This window comes from Odontesthes bonariensis, chromosome 7 (assembly GCF_027942865.1).
Source record: "Odontesthes bonariensis isolate fOdoBon6 chromosome 7, fOdoBon6.hap1, whole genome shotgun sequence".
Taxonomy (NCBI): domain Eukaryota; kingdom Metazoa; phylum Chordata; class Actinopteri; order Atheriniformes; family Atherinopsidae; genus Odontesthes; species Odontesthes bonariensis.
In genome coordinates, this window is record NC_134512.1 from 379,650 (window position 1) to 404,476 (window position 24,827).

General features: G+C 54.5%; 1 protein-coding gene across 1 annotated transcript in view; it reads right to left on the bottom strand.

Annotated features, from left to right (window-relative positions):
• LOC142383602 (carbohydrate sulfotransferase 1-like) overlaps window positions 1–24,513 on the bottom strand; it is a 107,072-nt gene extending 82,559 nt beyond the window's left edge. Inside the window, exons 1-2 of the mRNA XM_075469195.1 lie at window positions 24,160–24,513; window positions 19,124–19,509 (exon numbers count right to left, since the gene is read on the bottom strand). Coding sequence (XP_075325310.1) covers window positions 19,124–19,509; window positions 24,160–24,274 — 501 coding nt within the window. The 5' untranslated portion in view covers window positions 24,275–24,513. The remainder of the gene's footprint in view (window positions 1–19,123; window positions 19,510–24,159) is intronic.
• Window positions 24,514–24,827: the final 314 nt, after the last annotated feature.

A 24,827-nucleotide genomic window follows, 5' to 3' on the forward strand; every position in this document is an offset into this window, starting at 1 on the left:
TCCCAGGGGACATGCTGGAAAAGGGAATCCAGTTCCTGACTGAAGCATGTCTGCTGCTGCCATGTTGTGGACTGTGTGAGAAAAGCTTCCAGCCCTCCTGCTGCCCCTGACCTCCTCTGTGGGAGATCCTGGTCCCCGTGAGTCCAGCTGGTCCCTGTGAGTCCAGCTGGTCCCTGTGAGTCCAGCTGGTCCCTGTGAGTCCAGCTGGTCCCCGTGAGTCCAGCTGAATTCTCTGCACAGACGCTGTCTTTAAGCTGCTTTAATGCTGATTCTGAGGTTATAAAATTTGGATTTTAGTTTGGAGCAGAGCGACAGTCTGGAGATGCTTTAAGTGAGTTGACAAGTGCATAGGCTGATTTCTGTCCCAGTCCCTGTCCCAGTCCCATTTCCAGTCCCAGTCCCAGTCCCGGTCCCGGTCCCGGTCCCGGTCCCAGTCCCAGTCCCAGTCCCTGTCCCAGTCCCTGTCCCTGTCCCGGTCCCAGTCCCAGTCCCAGTCTCAGTCCCTGTCCCAGTCCCTGTCCCTGTCGCAGTCCCAGTCCCTTTCCCTGTCCCAGTCCCAGTCCTAGTCCCAGTCCCTGTCCCTGTCCCAGTCCCAGTACCTGTCCCTGTCCCAGTCCCAGTCCATGTCCCTGTCTCTGAACTTTCTTATCCATTAAAGGCAAAAAAGCCCCAAAAAATAATTAAAAATAAAATAAAATGACAAATAAACAACAAATAAAAGAAAAATTCGTTAATGCACGATAAAATATTTATCGGCGTTAAATAATTAGCGAGTTAACGCGATAATAACGAGTTAACTCGCCCAGCACTAATTTAAAGCTCCTTTAAAGCTACTTGTCTACCCATTCTCTCCTAAAGTTAGGTCATATCCTGACATTTTAATTCTTAAAAGTATATTTTAGTATGAAATATAGAATCATATTTATACTACTTTAATTTGGTGGGATCTGTTTACCTGGTAAAGCTTCACTCAGCAATGTTTAATGCACGATCAAATTAAGCTCACTTTAGAGTTCAACCTTGGTAAACAAGTGGACCCCTGTCCCAGTCCCGGTCCCAGTCCCTGTCCCGGTCCCGGTCCCAGTCCCTGTCCCTGTCCCGGTCCCAGTCCCAGTCCCTGTCCCTGTCCCTGTCCCAGTCCCTGTCCCTGTCCCAGTCCCAGTCCCAGTACCTGTCCCGGTCCCGGTCCCAGTCCCAGTCCCTGTCCCGGTCCCAGTCCCTGTCCAAGTCCCAGTCCCTGTCCCTGTCCCAGTCCCAGTCCCTGTCCCAGTCCCTGTCCCGGTCCCAGTCCCTGTCCAAGTCCCAGTCCCTGTCCCTGTCCCTGTCCCTGTCCCTGTCCCGGTCCCGGTCCCAGTCCCGGTCCCGGTCCCTGTCCCAGTCCCTGTCCCAGTCCCAGTCCCTGTCCCAGTCCCTGTCCCGGTCCCAGTCCCTGTCCAAGTCCCAGTCCCTGTCCCTGTCCCTGTCCCTGTCCCAGTCCCGGTCCCAGTCCCGGTCCCGGTCCCTGTCCCAGTCCCTGTCCCAGTCCCAGTCCCTGTCCCAGTCCCTGTCCCGGTCCCAGTCCCTGTCCCGGTCCCAGTCCCTGTCCAAGTCCCAGTCCCTGTCCCAGTCCCTGTCCCTGTCCCAGTCCCAGTCCCAGTCCCTGTCCCGGTCCCAGTCCCTGTGCAGGTCCCAGTCCCTGTCCCTGTCCCTGTCCCAGTCCCAGTCCCAGTCCCAGTCCCTGTCCCTGTCCCGGTCCCAGTCCCTGTCCCAGTCCCAGTCCCTGTCCCTGTCCCTGTCCCAGTCCCTGTCCCAGTCCCAGTCCCTGTCCAAGTCCCTGTCCCAGTCCCAGTCCCAGTCCCAGTCCCTGTCCCTGTCCCTGTCTCTGTCGCAGTCCCTGTCCCTGTCCCAGTCCCAGTCCCAGTCCCTTTCCCTGTCCCTGTCGCAGTCCCTGTCCCTGTCCCTGTCCCAGTCCCAGTCCCAGGGGACATGCTGGAAAAGGGAATCCAGTTCCTGACTGAAGCATGTCTGCTGCTGCCATGTTGTGGACTGTGTGAGAAAAGCTTCCAGCCCTCCTGCTGCCCCTGACCTCCTCTGTGGGAGATCCTGGTCCCTGTGAGTCCAGCTGGTCCCTGTGAGTCCAGCTGGTCCCCGTGAGTCCGGCTGAATTCTCTGCACAGACGCTGTCTTTAAGCTGCTTTAATGCTGATTCTGAGGTTAAAAAATCTGGATTTTAGTTTGGAGCAGAGCGACAGTCTGGAGATGCTTTAAGTGAGTTGACACGTGCATAGGCTGATTTCTGTCCCAGTCCCTGTCCCAGTCCCAGTCCCGGTCCCGGTCCCAGTCCCAGTCCCAGTCCCTGTCCCTGTCCCGATCCCGGTCCCGGTCCCAGTCCCAGTCCCGGTCCCGGTCCCGGTCCCGGTCCCGGTCCCGGTCCCAGTCCCAGTCCCAGTCCCAGTACCTGTACCTGTCCCGGTCCCGGTCCCGGTCCCGGTCCCAGTCCCAGTCCCAGTACCTGTACCTGTCCCGGTCCCAGTCCCGGTCCCAGTCCCTGTACCTGTACCTGTCCCGGTCCCAGTCCCAGTCCCAGTCCCAGTACCTGTACCTGTCCCGGTCCCGGTCCCGGTCCCGGTCCCGGTCCCAGTCCCTGTACCTGTACCTGTCCCGGTCCCAGTCCCAGTCCCAGTCCCTGTCCCGGTCCCGGTCCCAGTCCCAGTACCTGTACCTGTCCCAGTCCCAGTCCCAGTCCCTGTCCCGGTCCCGGTCCCGGTCCCGGTCCCGGTCCCGGTCCCGGTCCCGGTCCCAGTCCCTGTCCCAGTCCCAGTCCCAGTCCCTGTCCCAGTCCCAGTCCCTGTCCCGGTCCCGGTCCCAGTCCCAGTCCCAGTCCCAGTACCTGTACCTGTCCCGGTCCCAGTCCCATTTCCAGTACCTGTACCTGTCCCGGTCCCAGTCCCAGTCCCAGTCCCTGTCCCAGTCCCAGTCCCTGTCCCAGTCCCAGTCCCAGTCCCAGTACCTGTACCTGTCCCGGTCCCAGTCCCAGTCCCAGTCCCGGTCCCGGTCCCAGTCCCTGTCCCGGTCCCAGCCCCAGTCCCTGTCCCAGTCCCGGTCCCGGTCCCGGTCCCAGTCCCAGTCCCTGTCCCTGTCCCTGTCCCAGGCCCGGTACCTGTCCCGGTCTCGGTCCCAGTCCCAGTCCCTGTCCCAGTCCCAGTCCCTGTCCCTGTCCCAGTCCCAGTCCCAGTCCCTGTCCCTTTCCCTGTCCCTGTCCCTGTCGCAGTCCCTGTCGCAGTCCCTGTCCCTGTCCCTGTCCCAGTCCCAGTCCCAGGGGACATGCTGGAAAAGGGAATCCAGTTCCTGACTGAAGCATGTCTGCTGCTGCCATGTTGTGGACTGTGTGAGAAAAGCTTCCAGCCCTCCTGCTGCCCCTGACCTCCTCTGTGGGAGATCCTGGTCCCCGTGAGTCCAGCTGGTCCCCGTGAGTCCAGCTGAATTCTCTGCACAGACGCTGTCTTTAAGATGCCTTAATGCTGATTCTGAGGTTATAAAATCTGGATTTTAGTTTGGAGCAGAGCAACAGTCTGGAGATGCTTTAAGTGAGTTGACACGTGCATAGGCTGATTTCTGTCCCAGTCCCTGTCCCAGTCCCATTTCCAGTCCCAGTCCCTGTCCCAGTCCCAGTCCCAGTCCCAGTCCCTGGCCCAGTCCCAGTCCCTGTCCCAGTCCCAGTCCCAGTCCCAGTACCTGTCCCGGACCCGGTCCCAGTCCCAGTCCCAGTCCCAGTCCCAGTCCCAGTCCCGGTCCCAGTCCCTGTCCCAGTCCCAGTCCCGGTCCCGGTCCCAGTCCCTGTCCCGGTCCCAGCCCCAGTCCCAGTCCCAGTAACTGTCCCTGTCCCTGTCCCAGTCCCAGTCCCGGTCCCGGTCCCAGTCCCAGTCCCTGTCCCTGTCCCTGTCCCAGTCCCGGCACCTGTCCCGGTCTCGGTCCCAGTCCCAGTCCCAGTCCCTGTCCCAGTCCCTGTCCCAGTCCCTGTCCCTGTCCCAGTCCCTGTCCCAGTCCCAGTCCCAGTCCCTGTCCCTGTCCCTGTCGCAGTCCCTGTCCCAGTCCCAGTCCCAGTCCCTGTCCCTGTCCCTGTCCCTGTCGCAGTCCCTGTCGCAGTCCCTGTCCCTGTCCCTGTCCCTGTCCCAGTCCCAGGGGACATGCTGGAAAAGGGAATCCAGTTCCTGACTGAAGCATGTCTGCTGCTGCCATGTTGTGGACTGTGTGAGAAAAGCTTCCAGCCCTCCTGCTGCCCCTGACCTCCTCTGTGGGAGATCCTGGTCCCTGTGAGTCCAGCTGGTCCCTGTGAGTCCAGCTGGTCCCCGTGAGTCCAGCTGGTCCCCGTGAGTCCAGCTGGTCCCCGTGAGTCCAGCTGAATTCTCTGCACAGACGCTGTCTTTAAGCTGCTTTAATGCTGATTCTGAGGTTATAAAATCTGGATTTTAGTTTGGAGCAGAGCGACAGTCTGGAGATGCTTTAAGTGAGTTGACACGTGCATAGGCTGATTTCTGTCCCTGTCCCTGTCCCAGTCCCATTTCCAGTCCCAGTCCCTGTCCCAGTCCCTGTCCCAGTCCCAGTCCCTGTCCCGGTCCCAGTCCCAGTCCCTGTCCCTGTCGCAGTCCCTGTCCCTGTCCCAGTCCCAGTCCCAGGGGACTGGAAAAGGGAATCCAGTTCCTGACTGAAGCATGTCTGCTGCTGCCATGTTGTGGACTGTGTGAGAAAAGCTTCCAGCCCTCCTGCTGCCCCTGACCTCCTCTGTGGGAGATCCTGGTCCCCGTGAGTCCAGCTGGTCCCTGTGAGTCCAGCTGGTCCCTGTGAGTCCAGCTGGTCCCTGTGAGTCCAGCTGGTCCCCGTGAGTCCAGCTGAATTCTCTGCACAGACGCTGTCTTTAAGCTGCTTTAATGCTGATTCTGAGGTTATAAAATCTGGATTTTAGTTTGGAGCAGAGTGACAGTCTGGAGATGCTTTAAGTGAGTTGACACGTGCATAGGCTGATTTCTGTCCCAGTCCCTGTCCCAGTCCCAGTCCCTGTCCCAGTCCCAGTCCCAGTCCCGGTCCCAGTCCCAGTCCCTGTCCCAGTCCCTGTCCCAGTCCCATTTCCAGTCCCAGTCCCTGTCCCAGTCCCTGTCCCGGTCCCAGACCCAGTCCCTGTCCCGGTCCCGGTCACAGTCCCAGTCCCTGTCCCAGTCCCAGTCCCAGTCCCTGTCCCAGTCCCTGTCCCGGTCCCGGTCCCGGTCCCGGTCCCGGTCCCTGTCCCTGTCCCTGTCCCAGTCCAAGTCCCAGTCCCTGTCCAAGTCCCAGTCCCTGTCCCTGTCGCAGTCCCTGTCCCAGTCCCAGTCCCAGTCCCACTCCCAGTCCCTGTCCCTGTCCCGGTCCCTGTCCCAGTCCCAGTCCCAGTCCCTGTCCCAGTCAATGTCCCGGTCCCGGTCCCAGTCCCTGTCCCAGTCCCAGTCCCTGTCCCAGTCCCAGTCCCTGTCCCGGTCCCAGTCCCAGTCCCTGTCCCTGTCGCAGTCCCTGTCCCTGTCCCAGTCCCAGTCCCAGTCCCAGGGGACTGGAAAAGGGAATCCAGTTCCTGACTGAAGCATGTCTGCTGCTGCCATGTTGTGGACTGTGTGAGAAAAGCTTCCAGCCCTCCTGCTGCCCCTGACCTCCTCTGTGGGAGATCCTGGTCCCCGTGAGTCCAGCTGGTCCCTGTGAGTCCAGCTGGTCCCTGTGAGTCCAGCTGGTCCCTGTGAGTCCAGCTGGTCCCCGTGAGTCCAGCTGAATTCTCTGCACAGACGCTGTCTTTAAGCTGCTTTAATGCTGATTCTGAGGTTATAAAATCTGGATTTTAGTTTGGAGCAGAGCGACAGTCTGGAGATGCTTTAAGTGAGTTGACACGTGCATAGGCTGATTTCTGTCCCAGTCCCTGTCCCAGTCCCATTTCCAGTCCCAGTCCGGGTCCCGGTCCCGGTCCCGGTCCCAGTCCCAGTCCCAGTCCCAGTCCCTGTCCCAGTCCCAGTCCCTGTCCCTGTCCCGGTCCCAGTCCCAGTCCCAGTCTCAGTCCCTGTCCCAGTCCCTGTCGCAGTCCCAGTCCCTTTCCCTGTCCCAGTCCCAGTCCTAGTCCCAGTCCCTGTCCCTGTCCCTGTCCCAGTCCCAGTACCTGTCCCTGTCCCTGTCCCAGTCCCAGTCCATGTCCCGGTCCCAGTCCCAGTCCCAGTCCCAGTCCCAGTCCCTGTCCCCGTTCCTGTCCCTGTCCCAGTCCCTGTCCCTGTCCCTGTCCCTGTCCCAGTCCCAGGGGACATGCTGGAAAAGGGAATCCAGTTCCTGACTGAAGCATGTCTGCTGCTGCCATGTTGTGGACTGTGTGAGAAAAGCTTCCAGCCCTCCTGCTGCCCCTGACCTCCTCTGTGGGAGATCCTGGTCCCTGTGAGTCCAGCTGGTCCCTGTGAGTCCAGCTGGTCCCCGTGAGTCCAGCTGGTCCCCGTGAGTCCAGCTGGTCCCCGTGAGTCCAGCTGGTCCCCGTGAGTCCAGCTGAATTCTCTGCACAGACGCTGTCTTTAAGCTGCTTTAATGCTGATTCTGAGGTTATAAAATCTGGATTTTAGTTTGGAGCAGAGTGACAGTCTGGAGATGCTTTAAGTGAGTTGACACGTGCATAGGCTGATTTCTGTCCCTGTCCCTGTCCCAGTCCCAGTCCCTGTCCCAGTCCCAGTCCCAGTCCCGGTCCCAGTCCCAGTCCCTGTCCCAGTCCCTGTCCCAGTCCCATTTCCAGTCCCAGTCCCTGTCCCAGTCCCAGTCCCGGTCCCAGTCCCAGTCCCGGTCCCGGTCCCGGTCCCGGTCCCAGACCCAGTCCCTGTCCCGGTCCCGGTCACAGTCCCAGTCCCTGTCCCAGTCCCAGTCCCAGTCCCAGTCCCTGTCCCAGTCCCTGTCCCGGTCCCGGTCCAGGTCCCGGTCCCGGTCCCTGTCCCTGTCCCTGTCCCTGTCCCTGTCCCAGTCCAAGTCCCAGTCCCTGTCCAAGTCCCAGTCCCTGTCCCTGTCGCAGTCCCTGTCCCAGTCCCACTCCCAGTCCCTGTCCCTGTCCCGGTCCCTGTCCCAGTCCCAGTCCCAGTCCCTGTCCCAGTCAATGTCCTGGTCCCGGTCCCAGTCCCTGTCCCAGTCCCAGTCCCTGTCCCAGTCCCTGTCCCTGTCGCAGTCCCTGTCCCTGTCCCAGTCCCAGTCCCAGGGGACTGGAAAAGGGAATCCAGTTCCTGACTGAAGCATGTCTGCTGCTGCCATGTTGTGGACTGTGTGAGAAAAGCTTCCAGCCCTCCTGCTGCCCCTGACCTCCTCTGTGGGAGATCCTGGTCCCCGTGAGTCCAGCTGGTCCCTGTGAGTCCAGCTGGTCCCTGTGAGTCCAGCTGGTCCCTGTGAGTCCAGCTGGTCCCCGTGAGTCCAGCTGAATTCTCTGCACAGACGCTGTCTTTAAGCTGCTTTAATGCTGATTCTGAGGTTATAAAATCTGGATTTTAGTTTGGAGCAGAGCGACAGTCTGGAGATGCTTTAAGTGAGTTGACACGTGCATAGGCTGATTTCTGTCCCAGTCCCTGTCCCAGTCCCATTTCCAGTCCCGGTCCCGGTCCCGGTCCCGGTCCCAGTCCCAGTCCCAGTCCCAGTCCCTGTCCCAGTCCCTGTCCCTGTCCCGGTCCCAGTCCCAGTCCCAGTCTCAGTCCCTGTCCCAGTCCCTGTCCCTGTCGCAGTCCCAGTCCCTGTCCCTGTCCCTGTCCCAGTCCCAGTCCTAGTCCCAGTCCCTGTCCCTGTCCCTGTCCCTGTCCCAGTCCCAGTACCTGTCCCTGTCCCTGTCCCAGTCCCAGTCCATGTCCCGGTCCCGGTCCCAGTCCCAGTCCCAGTCCCTGTCCCCGTTCCTGTCCCAGTCCCAGTCCCTGTCCCGGTCCCTGTCCCAGTCCCAGTCCCAGTCCCAGTCCCTGTCCCTGTCCCCGTCCCCGTCCCAGTCCCAGTCCCGGTCCCAGTCCCTGTCCCAGTCCCTGTCCCAGTCCCTGTCCCGGTCCCGGTCCCAGTCCCAGTCCCAGTCCCAGTCCCTGTCCCTGTCCCGGTCCCTGTCCCAGTCCCAGTCCCAGTCCCTGTCCCAGTCCCTGTCCCGGTCCCAGTCCCAGTCCCTGTCCCTGTCGCAGTCCCTGTCCCTGTCCCAGTCCCAGTCCCAGGGGACTGGAAAAGGGAATCCAGTTCCTGACTGAAGCATGTCTGCTGCTGCCATGTTGTGGACTGTGTGAGAAAAGCTTCCAGCCCTCCTGCTGCCCCTGACCTCCTCTGTGGGAGATCCTGGTCCCTGTGAGTCCAGCTGGTCCCCGTGAGTCCAGCTGGTCCCCGTGAGTCCAGCTGAATTCTCTGCACAGACGCTGTCTTTAAGCTGCTTTAATGCTGATTCTGAGGTTATAAAATCTGGATTTTAGTTTGGACCAGAGCGACAGTCTGGAGATGCTTTAAGTGAGTTGACACGTGCATAGGCTGATTTCTGTCCCAGTCCCTGTCCCAGTCCCATTTCCAGTCCCAGTCCCAGTCCCTGTCCCAGTCCCTGTCCCAGTCCCTGTCCCGGTCCCAGTCCCAGTCCCGGTCCCGGTCCCGGTCCCGGTCCCTGTCCCAGTCCCTGTCCCTGTCCCGGTCCCAGTCCCTGTCCCGGTCCCGGTCCCGGTCCCAGTCCCTGTCCCGGTCCCAGCCCCAGTCCGATTCCCAGTACCTGTCCCTGTCCCAGTCCCAGTCCCGGTCCCGGTCCCAGTCCCAGTCCCTGTCCCAGTCCCGGTAACTGTCCCGGTCTCGGTCCCAGTCCCAGTCCCAGTCCCTGTCCCAGTCCCTGTCCCTGTCCCTGTCCCAGTCCCAGTCCCTGTCCCAGTCCCAGTCCCTTTCCCGGTCCCAGTCCCTGTCCCAGTCCCTGTCCCAGTCCCTGTCCCAGTCCCAGTCCCAGTCCCAGTCCCAGTCCCAGTACCTGTCCCTGTCCCAGTCCCAGTCCATGTCCCGGTCCCAGTCCCAGTCCCAGTCCCTGTCCCCATTCCCGTCCCTGTCCCAGTCCCAGTCCCAGTCCCTGTCCCGGTCCCAGTCACTTTCCCAGTCCATGTCCCGGTCCCGGTCCCTGTCCCAGTCCATGTCCCGGTCCCAGTCCCTGTCCCGGTCCCAGTCCCTGTCCCTGTCCATGTCGCAGTCCCTGTCCCTGTCCCAGTCACAGTTCCTGTCCCTGTCCCTGTCCCTGTCCCGGTCCCAGTCCCTGTCCCGGTCCCAGTCCCTGTCCCTGTCCATGTCGCAGTCCCTGTCCCTGTCCCTGTCCCAGTCACAGTTCCTGTCCCTGTCCCTGTCCCTGTCCCTGTCCCAGTCCCAGTCCCTGTCCCAGTCCCTGTCCCTGTCCATGTCGCAGTCCCTGTCCCAGTCCCAGTCCCAGTCCCAGTCCCTGTCCCAGTCCCAGTCCCAGTCCAAGTCCCTGTCCCTGTCCCTGTCGCAGTCCCTGTCCCTGTCCCTGTCCCAGTCCCAGTCCCAGGGGACTGGAAAAGGGAATCCAGTTCCTGACTGAAGCATGTCTGCTGCTGCCATATTGTGGACTGTGTGAGAAAAGCTTCCAGCCCTCCTGCTGCCCCTGACCTCCTCTGTGGGAGATCCTGGTCCGTGTGAGTCCAGCTGGTCCCTGTGAGTCCAGCTGGTCCCTGTGAGTCCAGCTGGTCCCTGTGTGTCCAGCTGGTCCCTGTGAGTCCAGCTGGTCCCCGTGAGTCCAGCTGAATTCTCTGCACAGACGCTGTCTTTAAGCTGCTTTAATGCTGATTCTGAGGTTATAAAATCTGGATTTTAGTTTGGAGCAGAGTGACAGTCTGGAGATGCTTTAAGTGAGTTGACACGTGCATAGGCTGATTTCTGTCCCTGTCCCTGTCCCAGTCCCAGTCCCTGTCCCAGTCCCAGTCCCGGTCCCGGTCCCAGTCCCAGTCCCAGTCCCTGTCCCAGTCCCTGTCCCAGTCCCTGTCCCAGTCCCGGTCCCAGTCCCAGTCCCAGTCCCAGTCTCAGTCCCTGTCCCAGTCCCTGTCCCTGTCGCAGTCCCAGTCCCTTTCCCTGTCCCAGTCCCAGTCCTAGTCCCAGTCCCTGTCCCAGTCCCAGTCCCAGTCCCAGTACCTGTCCCTGTCCCTGTCCCAGTCCCAGTCCATGTCCCGGTCCCAGTCCCAGTCCCAGTCCCAGTCCCAGTACCTGTCCCTGTCCCTGTCCCAGTCCCAGTCCATGTCCCGGTCCCAGTCCCAGTCCCAGTCCCTGTCCCCGTTCCTGTCCCTGTCCCAGTCCCAGTCCCAGTCCCGGTCCCTGTCCCAGTCCCAGTCCCAGTCCCTGTCCCAGTCCATGTCCCGGTCCCGGTCACAGTCCCTGTCCCAGTCCCTGTCCCAGTCCCTGTCCCGGTCCCAGTCCCAGTCCCTGTCGCAGTCCCTGTCCCAGTCCCAGTCCCAGTCCCTGTCCCAGTCCCAGTCCCAGTCCCTGTCCCTGTCCCTGTCCCAGTCCAAGTCCCAGTCCCTGTCCAAGTCCCAGTCCCTGTCCCTGTCGCAGTCCCTGTCCCAGTCCCAGTCCCAGTCCCACTCCGAGTCCCTGTCCCAGTCCCAGTCCCAGTCCCTGTCCCTGTCCCTGTCCCGGTCCCAGTCCCAGTCCCAGTCTCAGTCCCTGTCCCAGTCCCTGTCCCTGTCGCAGTCCCAGTCCCTGTCGCAGTCCCAGTCCCTTTCCCTGTCCCAGTCCCAGTCCTAGTCCCAGTCCCAGTCCCTGTCCCGGTCCCAGTCCCTGTCCCAGTCCCTGTCCCAGTCCCTGTCCCTGTCCCAGTCCCTGTCCCTGTCCCAGTCCCAGTCCCTGTCCCAGTCCCAGTCCCAGTCCCTGTCCCTGTCCCTGTCCCTGTCCCAGTCCCTGTCCCAGTCCCATTTCCAGTCCCTGTCCCTGTCCCAGTCCCAGTCCCAGTCCCAGGGGACATGCTGGAAAAGGGAATCCAGTTCCTGACTGAAGCATGTCTGCTGCTGCCATGTTGTGGACTGTGTGAGAAAAGCTTCCAGCCCTCCTGCTGCCCCTGACCTCCTCTGTGGGAGATCCTGGTCCGTGTGAGTCCAGCTGGTCCCCGTGAGTCCAGCTGGTCCCCGTGAGTCCAGCTGGTCCCTGTGAGTCCAGCTGGTCCTTGTGTGTCCACCTGGTCCCTGTGAGTCCAGCTGAATTCTCTGCACAGACGCTGTCTTTAAGCTGCCTTAATGCTGATTCTGAGGTTATAAAATCTGGATTTTAGTTTGGAGCAGAGCGACAGTCTGGAGATGCTTTAAGTGAGTTGACACGTGCATAGGCTGATTTCTGTCCCAGTCCCTGTCCCAGTCCCATTTCCAGTCCCAGTCCCGGTCCCGGTCCCAGTCCCAGTCCCAGTCCCTGTCCCAGTCCCGGTCCCAGTCCCAGTCCCAGTCCCAGTCCCAGTCTCAGTCCCAGTCCCTGTCCCTGTCCCTGTCGCAGTCCCAGTCACTGTCCCTGTCCCAGTCCCTGTCCCAGTCCCAGTCCCAGTCCCAGTCCCAGGGGACATGCTGGAAAAGGGAATCCAGTTCCTGACTGAAGCATGTCTGCTGCTGCCATGTTGTGGACTGTGTGAGAAAAGCTTCCAGCCCTCCTGCTGCCCCTGACCTCCTCTGTGGGAGATCCTGGTCCCCGTGAGTCCAGCTGGTCCCTGTGAGTCCAGCTGGTCCCCGTGAGTCCAGCTGGTCCCCGTGAGTCCAGTTGGTCCCCGTGAGTCCAGCTGAATTCTCTGCACAGACGCTGTCTTTAAGCTGCTTTAATGCTGATTCTGAGGTTATAAAAAAATTTGGAGCAGAGCGACAGTCTGGAGATGCTTTAAGTGAGTTGACACGTGCAGAGGCTGATTTCTGTCCCAGTCCCAGTCCCTGTCCCGGTCCCAGTCCCAGTCCCTGTCCCGGTCCCAGCCCCTGTCCCGGTCCCGGTCCCAGTCCCAGTCCCGGTCCCGGTCCCGGTCCCAGTCCCAGTCCCTGTCCCGGTCCCAGTCCCAGTCCCAGTCCCAGTCCCAGTCCCAGTCCCAGTCCCAGTCCCAGGGGACATGCTGGAAAAGGGAATCCAGTTCCTGACTGAAGCATGTCTGCTGCTATATCATTCTAGAACAGCGCATTCTAGATGACTGTTCTAGAATGCGCTGCTGAGGGTGGCAGCACGTTGGAGTAGCTCTGTACCTCACATTGAGATTTTCTTTTTTTTCTAAATTTCATTCCTGTTTTTTCTTGGAAGAAATTGCATTTTTTGGACAACTGTTCCTTCCTGCCTTGGATGCTGTGCAGCTGGATTGATTTTTCACAATACTTTTGTATATTTTGCTCTTTTGTTATGATGCATAACCATAGCAACAGGGTGGTTTACAACAGGGAGCAGCTGATTAACATTGGAAAAGCAGAAATAATTCGACAACTGAAGCCAGAAATCCCACTGGAATTGAAAAGGAGGCGTTGTGGATGCAGAGCAGGAGCAAAGAGGAGAGAAAGAAAGAAGAAGTTCAAACCATCTCTGCCATCTGTCATCATGGGCAATGTAAGATCGTTAGCTAAAAAGTTGGATGAACTTCTAGCCTTGACAAGGACTCAGCAAGAATATCGGGAATGTAGCATTATGTGTTTTACTGAGACATGGCTGCAGGATCATATCCCCGACTCCAGAGTCTCTCTGCCGGGCTTCCTGACTGTACGAGCAGATCGAGATTTAAAGAGTAGCAGGAAAAGGAAAGGGGGTGGATTGGCAATACTTGTCAACAACAGATGGTGTCACCCAGGACATGTTACTGTGAAGAGTCGTCTCTGCAGTCCTGACATTGAACTATTGGCAGTAAGTTTTCGTCCATATTATTTGCCAAGAGAGTTCACCAGTGTTGTTTTGGTGGCTGTTTACATTCCACCCTCAGCTGTTGCCGACACTGCATGTGATGTCATCAGTTCCGTTGTTGCTAAGATACTGACACAACACCCCAATTCTTTTGTGGCAATATCTGGTGATTTTAATCATGCCTCACTATCTGCTACACTGCCAACTTTTCAACAGTTTGTCAGCTGCTCTACCAGAGAAAACAAGACATTGGATTTGTTTTACACAAATGTCAAGGATTCATACATTTCCAAATCAAGACCTCCCCTGGGTAAATCAGATCACAACCTTGTTTTTCTCTGTTCAGCATATAAACCCCTTGTCCAGAGACTACCTGTCACAAAAAGGACTGTTAGAAAGTGGTCACAGGAAGCTGAAGAAGCCTTACAGGGTTGTTTTGATGCAACCGATTGGATTTCTCTTTGTAAGCCACATGGAGAGGACATTAATGCCATGACTGAGTGTGTGACTGACTATATAAACTTCTGTGTGGACAACACCATCCCCACCAGAACAGTGAGATGCTTCCCTAATAACAAACCCTGGATCACCAGTGAGCTAAAGGAACTATTGAACAAGAAAAAAAGAGCCTTTAGGGAGCGAGACAGGGAGTTACTGAGGAGTATACAGAAGCAGCTCAAAGTCAAGATCAGAGAGAGCAAGGAGGTGTATAGAAAGAAGCTTGAGAGTAAACTGCAGAGGAACAATATCAGACATGTGTGGTCAGGAATGAAGAAGATCACAGGCCTCAAGCAGAGGGAGGATCGGATGGATGGAAGTCTGGACAGAGTAAATGAGCTGAACACATTCTTCAACAGGTTCAGTTCAGGAACAAGCTCACCATCCTCCCCTCTTGTTCCCAGCCAAAGAGACATCCCACCCTCCTCTGACCCACAGCTTTCCTGTAACATCTCCACCTCCACCTCAGTCATGGATTCTTCTGCTTCCACTAGTTTGTCTTCAACCAAATCAGGAGATGCTGCTGTCCCTTTTGCCTCCCCCTCCCACTTTTCTGTTTCTAGAAGTCAGGTGAAGAGGCAGTTGGAGAGACTGAACCGGAACAAGGCTGCAGGTCCAGATGGTGTCAGCCCCCGAGTCCTGAAGGCCTGTGCAGAGCAGCTCTGTGGGATTCTGCAACACCTTTTCAACCTTAGCTTGACCCAAGAGAAGGTACCACTGTTGTGGAAGACATCCTGTCTGGTTCCGGTACCAAAGAAAACTCACCCTTCACTCATCAATGACTACAGACCTGTTGCCCTGACATCCCACATCATGAAGGTCCTGGAGAGACTCCTGCTGACCCACCTGTGTAAGCAAACCAGCACATATCAGGACCCCCTGCAGTTTGCTTATCGCCATGGAGTTGGAGTTGAAGACGCTATCATACACCTGCTTCAACAAACCCAGTGTCATCTGGACAAAGCAGGCAGCACTGTGAGGATCATGTTCTTTGATTTCTCCAGTGCATTTAACACAATCCAGCCTGATCTGCTTCGTCTGAAACTCCAGAAGACTCAGGTGGAGGCCTCAACAATCACCTGGATTAATGACTACCTGACAAACAGACCACAGTTTGTCAGACTGAAGAATTGTGTGTCTAACCAGGTGATCAGCAGCACAGGAGCACCACTGGGGACTGTACTCTCACCATTCCTTTTCACTCTGTACACTTCAGACTTCCAGTACAAGTCAGACTCCTGTCATCTACAGAAATATTCAGATGACTCTGCAGTTGTCGGGTGTATCAGAGATGGACAAGAAGCTGAGTACAGAGAGCTGGTGGACCGCTTTGTGGCATGGTGTGGGAACAATCATCTCATCTTGAATGTTAACAAAACAAAGGAGGTGATTGTAGATTTCAGGAGAAACAGGGTCAGATCAAACCCTGTTTCCATCATGGGAGAAGAAGTGGAGGTGGTTGAGGAATATAAATACCTTGGTGTCATGTGGACAACAGACTGGACTGGAGACACAACAGTGAAGCAATCTACAAGAAAGGACAGAGCAGACTGTACTTCTTGAGGAAGCTAAGGTCCTTCAAGGTTTGCAACAAGATGTTGCAGATCTTCTACAAGTCTGTTGTTGAGAGTGTCATTTCCTCTTGCGTCATATGTTGGGGCAGCAGCATCAGAACCAGGGACCTAAAAAGACTCAACAACCTGATAAAGAAGGCTGGTTCTGTTTTGGGGACGACTGTGGAACCTCTGGAGACAATAATGCAAAGAAGGATTTTGCATAAAATCAAGAGAATTATGGACAACCCTGAACATCCTCTCCATGAGACTGTTATCGGAAAACAGAGTCTCTTCAGTCAAAGGCTTCTTCAGTTTGGATGCAAAACGGACCGCTACAGGAAATCTTTCCTGTCCACAGTCATCAGCATCTATAATAACTCCTTGATTTAATTGAGTTACATCAACACTTAATTTCCCTCTGGGATAAATAAAGTATTTTTGAATTTGAATTGAATTGAATTGAATTGCTGCCATGTTGTGGACTGTGTGAGAAAAGCTTCCAGCCCTCCTGCTGCCCCTGACTTCCTCTGTGGGAGATCCTGGTCCCTGTGAGTCCAGCTGGTCCCCGTGAGTCCAGCTGGTCCCCGTGAGTCCAGCTGGTCCCCGTGAGTCCAGCTGAATTCTCTGCACAGACGCTGTCTTTAAGCTGCCTTAATGCTGATTCTGAGGTTATAAAATCTGGATTTTAGTTTGGAGCAGAGCGACAGTCTGGAGATGCTTTAAGTGAGTTGACACGTGCATAGGCTGATTTCTGTCCCAGTTTCTGACAAAAGAAACAGAGAAATACAGATGCAAATACTAAAAGATGCAGAAAGATGGAAATTGTACCGAGGACCATCTGAGAGGAGCTGAGGCTGACAGATATCTGGAGGTTTACCTGGACAGCAGGCTGGAAATGCAACAAGAAAAAACAGAACAGACTGTACTTCTTAAGGAAGCTCAGGTCCTTCAGTATCTGCTCCAAGATGTTTCAGATCTTCTATCAGTCTGGTGGAGAGTTGAGTCTGCTCTGCAACATCTGTTGGGCAGCAGCATCCGAGCCAGAGACTCACAGAAAGTGAACAAACTGACACAGAAGGCTGGCTCTGTGCTGCTCTGGGGCCCCTAGAGCTGATGTTAAAGGGACAGTTTGCCTCTTTTGACATGAAGCTGTATGACATCCCATATCAGCAACATCATTTATGAACATCTTCTTACCCCCTGCTGCGTCCTGTGAGCAGAGTTCCAGCCTCGTTTTGGTGTTGATGAAGGTAGTCCGGCTAGTTGGCTGGGGTTTAAAAAATAAAGCGTTTTGCTTCTCAAAACAATATGCGTTCAAAAGAGTAATACATTTGCATCACAAAATCGTCCATCCAGAAAAAGTCAGACCTCACAATCTCTTGGCCCTATTTTCTCTCCCTTCTCACTGCCTGCTGCCGCCTGCCAACAGCCGCGCCTGTTACGGTGTTTGCTGTTCGGAAGCAGGGGACTGCTCGGTCTACACAGCAGGCAGTGATACGAAGGGAGAGAAAATAGGGCCAAGCCATTGTGAGGTCTGACTTTTTCCTGGACAACGATTTTGTGATGCAAATGTATTGCTCTTTTGAACGCATATTGTTTTGAGAAGCAAAACGCTTTATTTTTGTGTCCCCAGCCAACTAGCCGGACTACCTTCGTCAACACCAAAACGAGGCTGGAACTCTGCTCACAGGACGCAGCAGGGGGTAAGAAGATGTTCATAAATGATGTTGCTGATATGGGATGTCATACAGCTTCATGTCAAAAGAGGCGAACTGTCCCTTTAAGACGAGACACGGCAGGCAAAAACAGGGATTTTTCATGCAGTGGTTAATTTTGAGATTTTGGGCCAGTCTACTCCTTCAATGTGTTCTTTCAACCTGCTATAAAGAAAACGTTGAAAACATAAATTAAAATGTTTATTTTATCACATTTTGTTTACTCGCTGCAGTACGTTTCGCCCGAATTAACCAAAAAGTTAGCATTCCAACGCGCCAATGTCGAGCTTCGTCTGTTTACTGAAGTCTGTCATGACCGGTATCGTTGGAAAGCTCCGAGTCTCCTGCACAATGATATGTCACCCAAATAATGGCACTTCCTTTCTATCAGTAACCAATCGTGAATGTCTAAAGGCGGATTTATAATGACAGAATCTCATTGGCTATTGCTCGTTTCTGCTAACGTGATTCGCTCAGAAACATCACATGGTGGACTCTGACGCTTCCTTGTTTAGCTTTCGTGGAATCTCCGAAAATGCCCCAAAACACCGCAACTTTCAAAGAAAAGAAAACAACAACTGCGCTTTGCAAGATGCAATAAAATAAAATCTATTAGATCAGCTGATGAAGCATCAGGAAGCAGCACAGCTGACCGTAAACTGTCGTTAGGAAACCGAGTTAATGACAGCGGCTGCTCATACATGTCGCATGTCTCAATGAATTGATATGCCATCTTTTATTGTATTGTATTGAGCTTGTATTCTTGTATTTTATTCTATATTAGTATTACTAAGGGCCTGAGCATTTACTCTGTTTTTGAGCAATTGTTTCCAATTCAAATGTATTTAATTCCCCTATTTAAATCTGTCACACCCATGGACTCACGTTTTTAGTTTCATGTTTTAGGTTATGTTTGTGTGTCACTCCATGTTTAGTTTTTGCCATTTTAGTTTCCCTGCACTCTGTTTATCAGTTTCACTCACTTCACCTGTGTTTTTTCCCTCAGCTGCACTCACTCCCCAGTCACTCTCACTCCCTATTTAGTTTCCTGCCTCCCCTGTCAGTTTTGCCGGATCTTTGTATGTTGTTGTTGTTTGTTCCATCCATGTTCCACGAGGCCAGAAAAACTAAGTATTTATTCCATGTCATGTCAAGCTAAGTCTTTTGGTTTTCATAGTCAAGTTTTTGTTTTGTCACAGTTTAGTTTTGGTAATCCGGCTCAGCCGTGCTTTGTTTTGACTTTTCTGTTTTTGAATTAATAAATCTTCCTTATTTTTGAAGTCCGCATCTGTGTCCACCCTTCCACACCCAAACCTGACAAAATCTTTAAATGCCGTTTTCTCAAAATCAGTTTTTTGTATTTTTCCAGTATCAATATCTCAGACTATGGAGCACCTACTAACACCAAACTTTCCAGTTATATACTTAGCAGTATTCTGAAGATATTTACTGAAGGATTTGTTGATAAATGATTCCTGGCCTGATTTATGTGACATTATAATAAAAGAATATGGCGAAAAATGTTTTTTAGGCTATGGACAGTAGATTTTGATTTCCTAGGAAATGAAAGCCGATATCCTGAAATCTCTCTGTAATTTTCTTTCCATTTTGTGTGTAAACAAAATGAAAAAAGAATTTTGCACCTGGCTTTATCATATGTTCAGATCTATCTTCCGGAAATATACGCAAATTTGTGCATATTTAATTAGATAATGCATAATTTGCATAATCAAACATACAAATTTCTAAAATTTGTAATACATTTTTTTTTCATACTTGGATAAGGAAGTTTCAAAGTGATATGTATTATCTTAAAATATTACCCTATGCACCTGTAGTGTCTCGCCTTAAAAGAACATTGCTGCACAAGCTGATGACCATAATGGACAACACAGCTCACCCTCTACATAACAGTGATGAAACTAAAGAGTGTTCAGTCAGAGGCTTCTTCAGGTCTGCTGCAGCACAGAATGATTCAGGAGGTCCTTCCTGCCAGCAGCAATAACTACACACTGACTTATCATAGTGACCAATGACTAACAACTGTTATTGATTTTTTTTTTTTTTTTTTGTTTTAACCTGCAAATAATCATTTCCCTCTTTGTGGTCAACGCAGTATAATTCAGTTCAGTTTCCTTTAGCACACCTCCAACATTAAAATCATTTGAAAGTTTAAATGATTAAACTGCTTCACTGTAGCCACAGTTCACTCTTGAAACACACGTTTTCCTCTCAAGAAAAAAACCCAAGCCTAACTGCCTTTTCTCAGTGACTTGTAAAGATGGATTTTTTTCTCACCGCTCTTGGCATGTCAGGAATAAAGCCCATCAATCAAATGCAGTGAAACAGACATGACTGCAGAACATGTCTGATGCATTCTGAAATGTTTCTTTTACATTTCACTGATCGATATGACAGCAAAAGCATGGTGGCAGCCAGATCTATAAAAGGACAGAGAATATTTATGTTTTGTTTTTTATAATTGGATTGTTTGTTGTTATTGACTGTTTTGATTCTCACCTCTGGATGCTGGTTAAACAGCTGACCAACAAACGAGGAGCCGCTTCGTGTGGTGGCCAGAATCAGAATGTTGGTTCTCTCACTGCCTTCAGGGGAGTGGGATGAGGAGGAGCTGGACGAGGGGTTGTGGGAAAGAAGACGGTTGCAGACAGGGTCTGAGCCTCCCGGGGGTTCCCGACCTGCTGGCGTCCCATCTTTAAGGCTACAGTTGACGGTGCAGCTGGTGGGTGCAAGGCCCACGGAGCACAGAAGGCTGAAGGAATGGGTGGAGAAGGTGCGGATGGCTGTGTACTGGATGGCTATGGAGGCTAATGCCAGCAGCACCATGGACTTCCAGGAACACTGCATGGTGTCTGGGTGGATGCATCGGGCTGCCACAGGCCTGTCTGCCATGCAGGGAACACAAAAACAGGAGTTTGTTATCTTCCCTGTGACGGTTCACAGGTGGCAGGCTCACCAACCTGCAGTGTGGTGAGCCTCAGCAAATCAGCAATCAGCATATAAAAATATATGTTGGTTTCTAAACAACATGGCAGATATAACACTGCAACAAGATGACATCACAGTCAAATTGATCAAATGATAGAGAATAATGTATGAGCTCAGTGTTGGTTTAACCCAGCTGTTTCCTTACAGATGAACAAAGATGATGATACAGAAAAGAGACAAATGATGGAACTGTTCAGAGACAGGCTCAGTGCCAGGCTTACTAACGGGCTCAGTGACGGGCTCAGTGCCAGGCTTACTAACGGGCTCAGTGACAGGTTCAGTGACAGGCTCACTATCGGGCTCAGTGACAGGCTCAGTGACAGGCTCAGTGACGGGCTCAGTGACGGGCTCAGTGACGGGCTCAGTGACGGGCTCAGTGACGGGCTCAGTGACAGGCTCAGTGACAGGCTCAGCTCAGTAACAGGCTCAGTAACAGGCTCAGTGACGGGCTCAGTAACTGGATCACTAACGGGCTCAGTAACAGGCTCAGTGACGGGCTCAGTGACGGGCTCAGTAACTGGATCACTAACGGGCTCAGTGACGGGCTCAGTGACAGGCTCAGTAACGGGCTCAGTAACTGGATCACTAACGGGCTCAGTGACAGGCTCAGTGACAGGCTCAGTGATGGGCTCAGTAACAGGCTCAGTGACAGGTTCAGTGACGGGCTCAGTGATGGGCTCAGTAACAGGCTCAGTGATGGGCTCAGTGACAGGCTCTGTGACGGGCTCAGTAACAGGCTCAGTGACGGGCTCAGTGACGGGCTCAGTAACTGGATCACTAACGGGCTCAGTGACGGGCTCAGTGACAGGCTCAGTAACGGGCTTAGTAACTGGATCACTAACGGGCTCAGTGACGGGCTCAGTAACAGGCTCAGTGATGGGCTCAGTAACAGGCTCAGTAACGGGCTCAGTGACCGGCTCTGTGACGGGCTCAGTAACAGGCTCAGTGACGGGCTCAGTGACGGGCTCAGTAACTGGATCACTAACGGGCTCAGTGACGGGCTCAGTGACAGGCTCAGTAACGGGCTCAGTGACGGGCTCAGTGACGGGCTCAGTAACAGGCTCAGTGATGGGCTCAGTAACAGGCTCAGTAACGGGCTCAGTAACTGGATCACTAACGGGCTCAGTGACAGGCTCAGTGAAGGGCTCAGTGACGGGCTCAGTAACGGGCTCAGTGACGGGCTCAGTAACAGGCTCAGTGATGGGCTCAGTGACGGGCTCAGTAACTGGATCAGTAACGGGCTCAGTAACTGGATCACTAAGGGGCTCAGTGACAGGCTCAGTGAAGGGCTCAGTGACGGGCTCAGTAACGGGCTCAGTGACGGGCTCAGTAACAGGCTCAGTGACGGGCTCAGTGACGGGCTCAGTGACTGAATCACTCACGGGCTCAGTGACAGGCTCAGTGAAGGGCTCAGTAACGGGCTCAGTAACGGGCTCAGTGACGGGCTCAGTAACGGGCTCAGTAACTGGATCACTAATGGGCTCAGTGATGGGCTCAGTAACGGGCTCAGTGACGGGCTCAGTGACGGGCTCAGTGATGGGCTCAGTGACAGGCTCAGTGATGGGCTCAGTAACTGGATCACTCACGGGCTCAGTGACGGGCTCACTGATGGGCTCAGTGACGGGCTCAGTGACGGGCTCAGTAACGGGCTCAGTAACTGGATCACTAACGGGCTCAGTGACGGGCTCAGTGACGGGCTCAGTAACGGGCTCAGTGACGGGCTCAGTAACAGGCTCAGTAACGGGCTCAGTGACAGGCTCAGTGACAGGCTCAGTGATGGGCTCAGTAACAGGCTCAGTGACAGGCTCAGTGACAGGCTCAGTAACAGGCTCAGTGATGGGCTCAGTAACAGGCTCAGTAACGGGCTCAGTAACTGGATCACTAACGGGCTCAGTGACAGGCTCAGTGACAGGCTCAGTAACGGGCTCAGTGACGGGCTCAGTGACGGGCTCAGTGACGGGCTCAGTAACAGGCTCAGTGATGGGCTCAGTAACAGGCTCAGTGACGGGCTCAGTAACTGGATCACTAACGGGCTCAGTGACGGGCTCAGTGACGGGCTCAGTGACTGAATCACTCACGGGCTCAGTGACAGGCTCAGTGAAGGGCTCAGTAACGGGCTCAGTAACGGGCTCAGTGACGGGCTCAGTAACGGGCTCAGTAACTGGATCACTAATGGGCTCAGTAACAGGCTCAGTGATGGGCTCAGTAACGGGCTCAGTGACGGGCTCAGTAACGGGCTCAGTGACGGGCTCAGTAACTGGATCACTGACGGGCTCAGTGACGGGCTCAGTAACGGGCTCAGTGACGGGCTAAGTAACGGGCTCAGTTACAGGCTCAGTGACGGGATCAGTGATGGGCTCAGTGACAGGCTCAGTAACGGGTCAGTAACTGGATCACTAACGGGCTCAGTGACGGGCTCAGTGATGGGCTCAGTGACGGGCTCAGTAACAGGCTCAGTAACGGGCTCAGTGACGGGCTCAGTAACTGGATCACTGACGGGCTCAGTGACGGGCTCAGTAACGGGCTCAGTGACGGGCTAAGTAACGGGCTCAGTTACAGGCTCAGTGACGGGATCAGTGACGGGCTCAGTGATGGGCTCAGTGACAGGCTCAGTAACGGGTCAGTAACTGGATCACTAACGGGCTCAGTGACGGGCTCAGTGACGGGCTCAGTGGCGGGCTCAGTAACGGGCTCAGTAACTGGATCACTAACGGGCTCAGTGACGGGCTCAGTGACGGGCTCAGTGACAGGCTCAGTAACTGGATCACTAACGGGCTCAGTGACGGGCTCAGTGACGGGCTCAGTAACTGGATCACTAACGGGCTCAGTGACGGGCTCAGTGACGGGCTCAGTGGCGGGCTCAGTGGCGGGCTCAGTGGCGGGCTCAGTAACGGGCTCAGTAACTGGATCACTAACGGGCTCAGTGACGGGCTCAGTGACGGGCTCAGTAACTGGATCACTAACGGGCTCAGTGACGGGCTCAGTGATGGGCTCAGTGACGGGCTCAGTGACGGGCTCAGTAACGGGCTCAGTAACTGGATCACTAACGGGCTCAGTGACGGGCTCAGTGACGGGCTCAGTGACGGGCTCAGTGACGGGCTCAGTAACGGGCTCAGTAACGGGCTCAGTGACGGGCTCAGTAACGGGCTCAGTAACTGGATCACTAACGGGCTCAGTGACGGGCTCAGTAACAGGCTCAGTGATGGGCTCAGTAACAGGCTCAGTAACGGGCTCAGTGACGGGCTCAGTGACAGGCTCAGTGACAGGCTCAGTAACAGGCTCAGTGATGGGCTCAGTAACAGGCTCAGTAACGGGCTCAGTGACGGGCTCAGTAACTGGATCACTAACGGGCTCAGTGACGGGCTCAGTGACAGGCTCAGTAACGGGCTCAGTGACGGGCTCAGTGACGGGCTCAGTGACGGGCTCAGTAACGGGCTCAGTAACTGGATCACTAACGGGCTCAGTGACAGGCTCAGTGAAGGGCTCAGTGACGGGCTCAGTGACGGGCTCAGTAACGGGCTCAGTAACTGGATCACTAACGGGCTCAGTGACGGGCTCAGTGACGGGCTCAGTAACGGGCTCAGTGACGGGCTCAGTGACGGGCTCAGTAACGGGCTCAGTAACTGGATCACTAACGGGCTCAGTGACGGGCTCAGTAACTGGATCACTAACGGGCTCAGTGACGGGCTCAGTAACTGGATCACTAACGGGCTCAGTAACGGGCTCAGTGACGGGCTCAGTAACGGGCTCAGTAACTGGATCACTAACGGGCTCAGTGACGGGCTCAGTAACCTAACCATAACACTATGAACAGCAGCTGGTGACAGTAACCAGACCACCTCACACACACTTTAACTACAGTTCAGGTGTGTGTGTGTGTGTGTGTGTGTGATATGTCAAGCAGGGTTTCAGGAGACCAACAAGCATTTTCAGAAATATGGATCAGCCCACAGTCTGACATAATTCAGCTTCTTCCTGTTTCCTCTTCCTCTCATATTCAGTGAGCAGCATCACAGTGGAAGGCTACAGACTATAAGCTCTGCTGTTTGCAGAGTCAGGGCTCCACGTGCTCATTCATGGTCAATACTTTTTGTAAAGTGGCTCATCCTCTCTTGAATCATGTGCGCCTGGGTGTGAGTGTGTTTGGTGTCCGCGGGGAGCTGATATTGTTCAGCTTTGTTTCATTTAGCTTGAATGCGGAGAGCTTCCATCTTTCCCACCTGATACCTCTGTCATGTCCGGCTGACATATTCACAGGCCCTATATGAAGGCTGCTACTACGCATGTCTGCTGCTTTTGCTGATAATCTTTCCATTCTCATTAAAAAAATTAGTCGACAAAATGAGTCGTACATCACAGCGATGTTGGAGCCCTGACGCGGACGCTACTTTTAGCTAACACCATCTTTCAAATCAGCTGAGGCTGGAAGAGGGGAGCCTCCGACACCTCCCCCCACATCCACCCACCGGCCTGCCTCATCCCTGAGCACGCGCCCATTCCTCACGGGACATCGGTGTTTTCCGGCAGCAGGAGACACGAGCACCTACCTGCGTGTGTGCGCGAGCCGCACGTGAAGCTGCGGCCAGCAGGCAGCCCGGAGCAGGCAGCCCGGAGCTGGCTCAGGTCTTCCCGGGGTGGAGTCACCGGCAGCCGCGTCCGCATCGACAGGCTGCTGGAGCAGTGTGAGCCGCGATGAGACCGAGCACAGCACCCCCCAACCCCGCACAGTCACTGCATGGAGCGCCTGTTCTCTGCTAACCTCATGCCTTTACCGTCTGCATTCATCATGATTCATCATGTCGGCGGCATCAGGGGACACATGTTACTCTCGTGCATCCCTATTATTATTCTCCCGTTTCCACCAATTTAACTGGGAACGGAGCTGGTCCCGCACAGTTGGTCCAACCGAGACAAAAATCATACCCCCACCTGCCCCCCCATCGGGAATAGTCTCCAATGACTTTTCTCTCTCATTACTTCAACGTTTTTTTATGAAAATTTGGAAAAACATGGAATTAAGCTCCATAGCAAATGCATTGATATTCTTATATAATGGGACAAAAATAGCCCTATTTGGAGGCCTCATAACGCAGCCATACTTAATCATAGAGAAAAAAAACTGGTCAGGGAAGACTCAACCTTTACATCTTTTATAGTTTTGACACAATGGCAGTTTAAGTTTTAGGAAAATGTATGCTCTGACAGTTCAATTCAG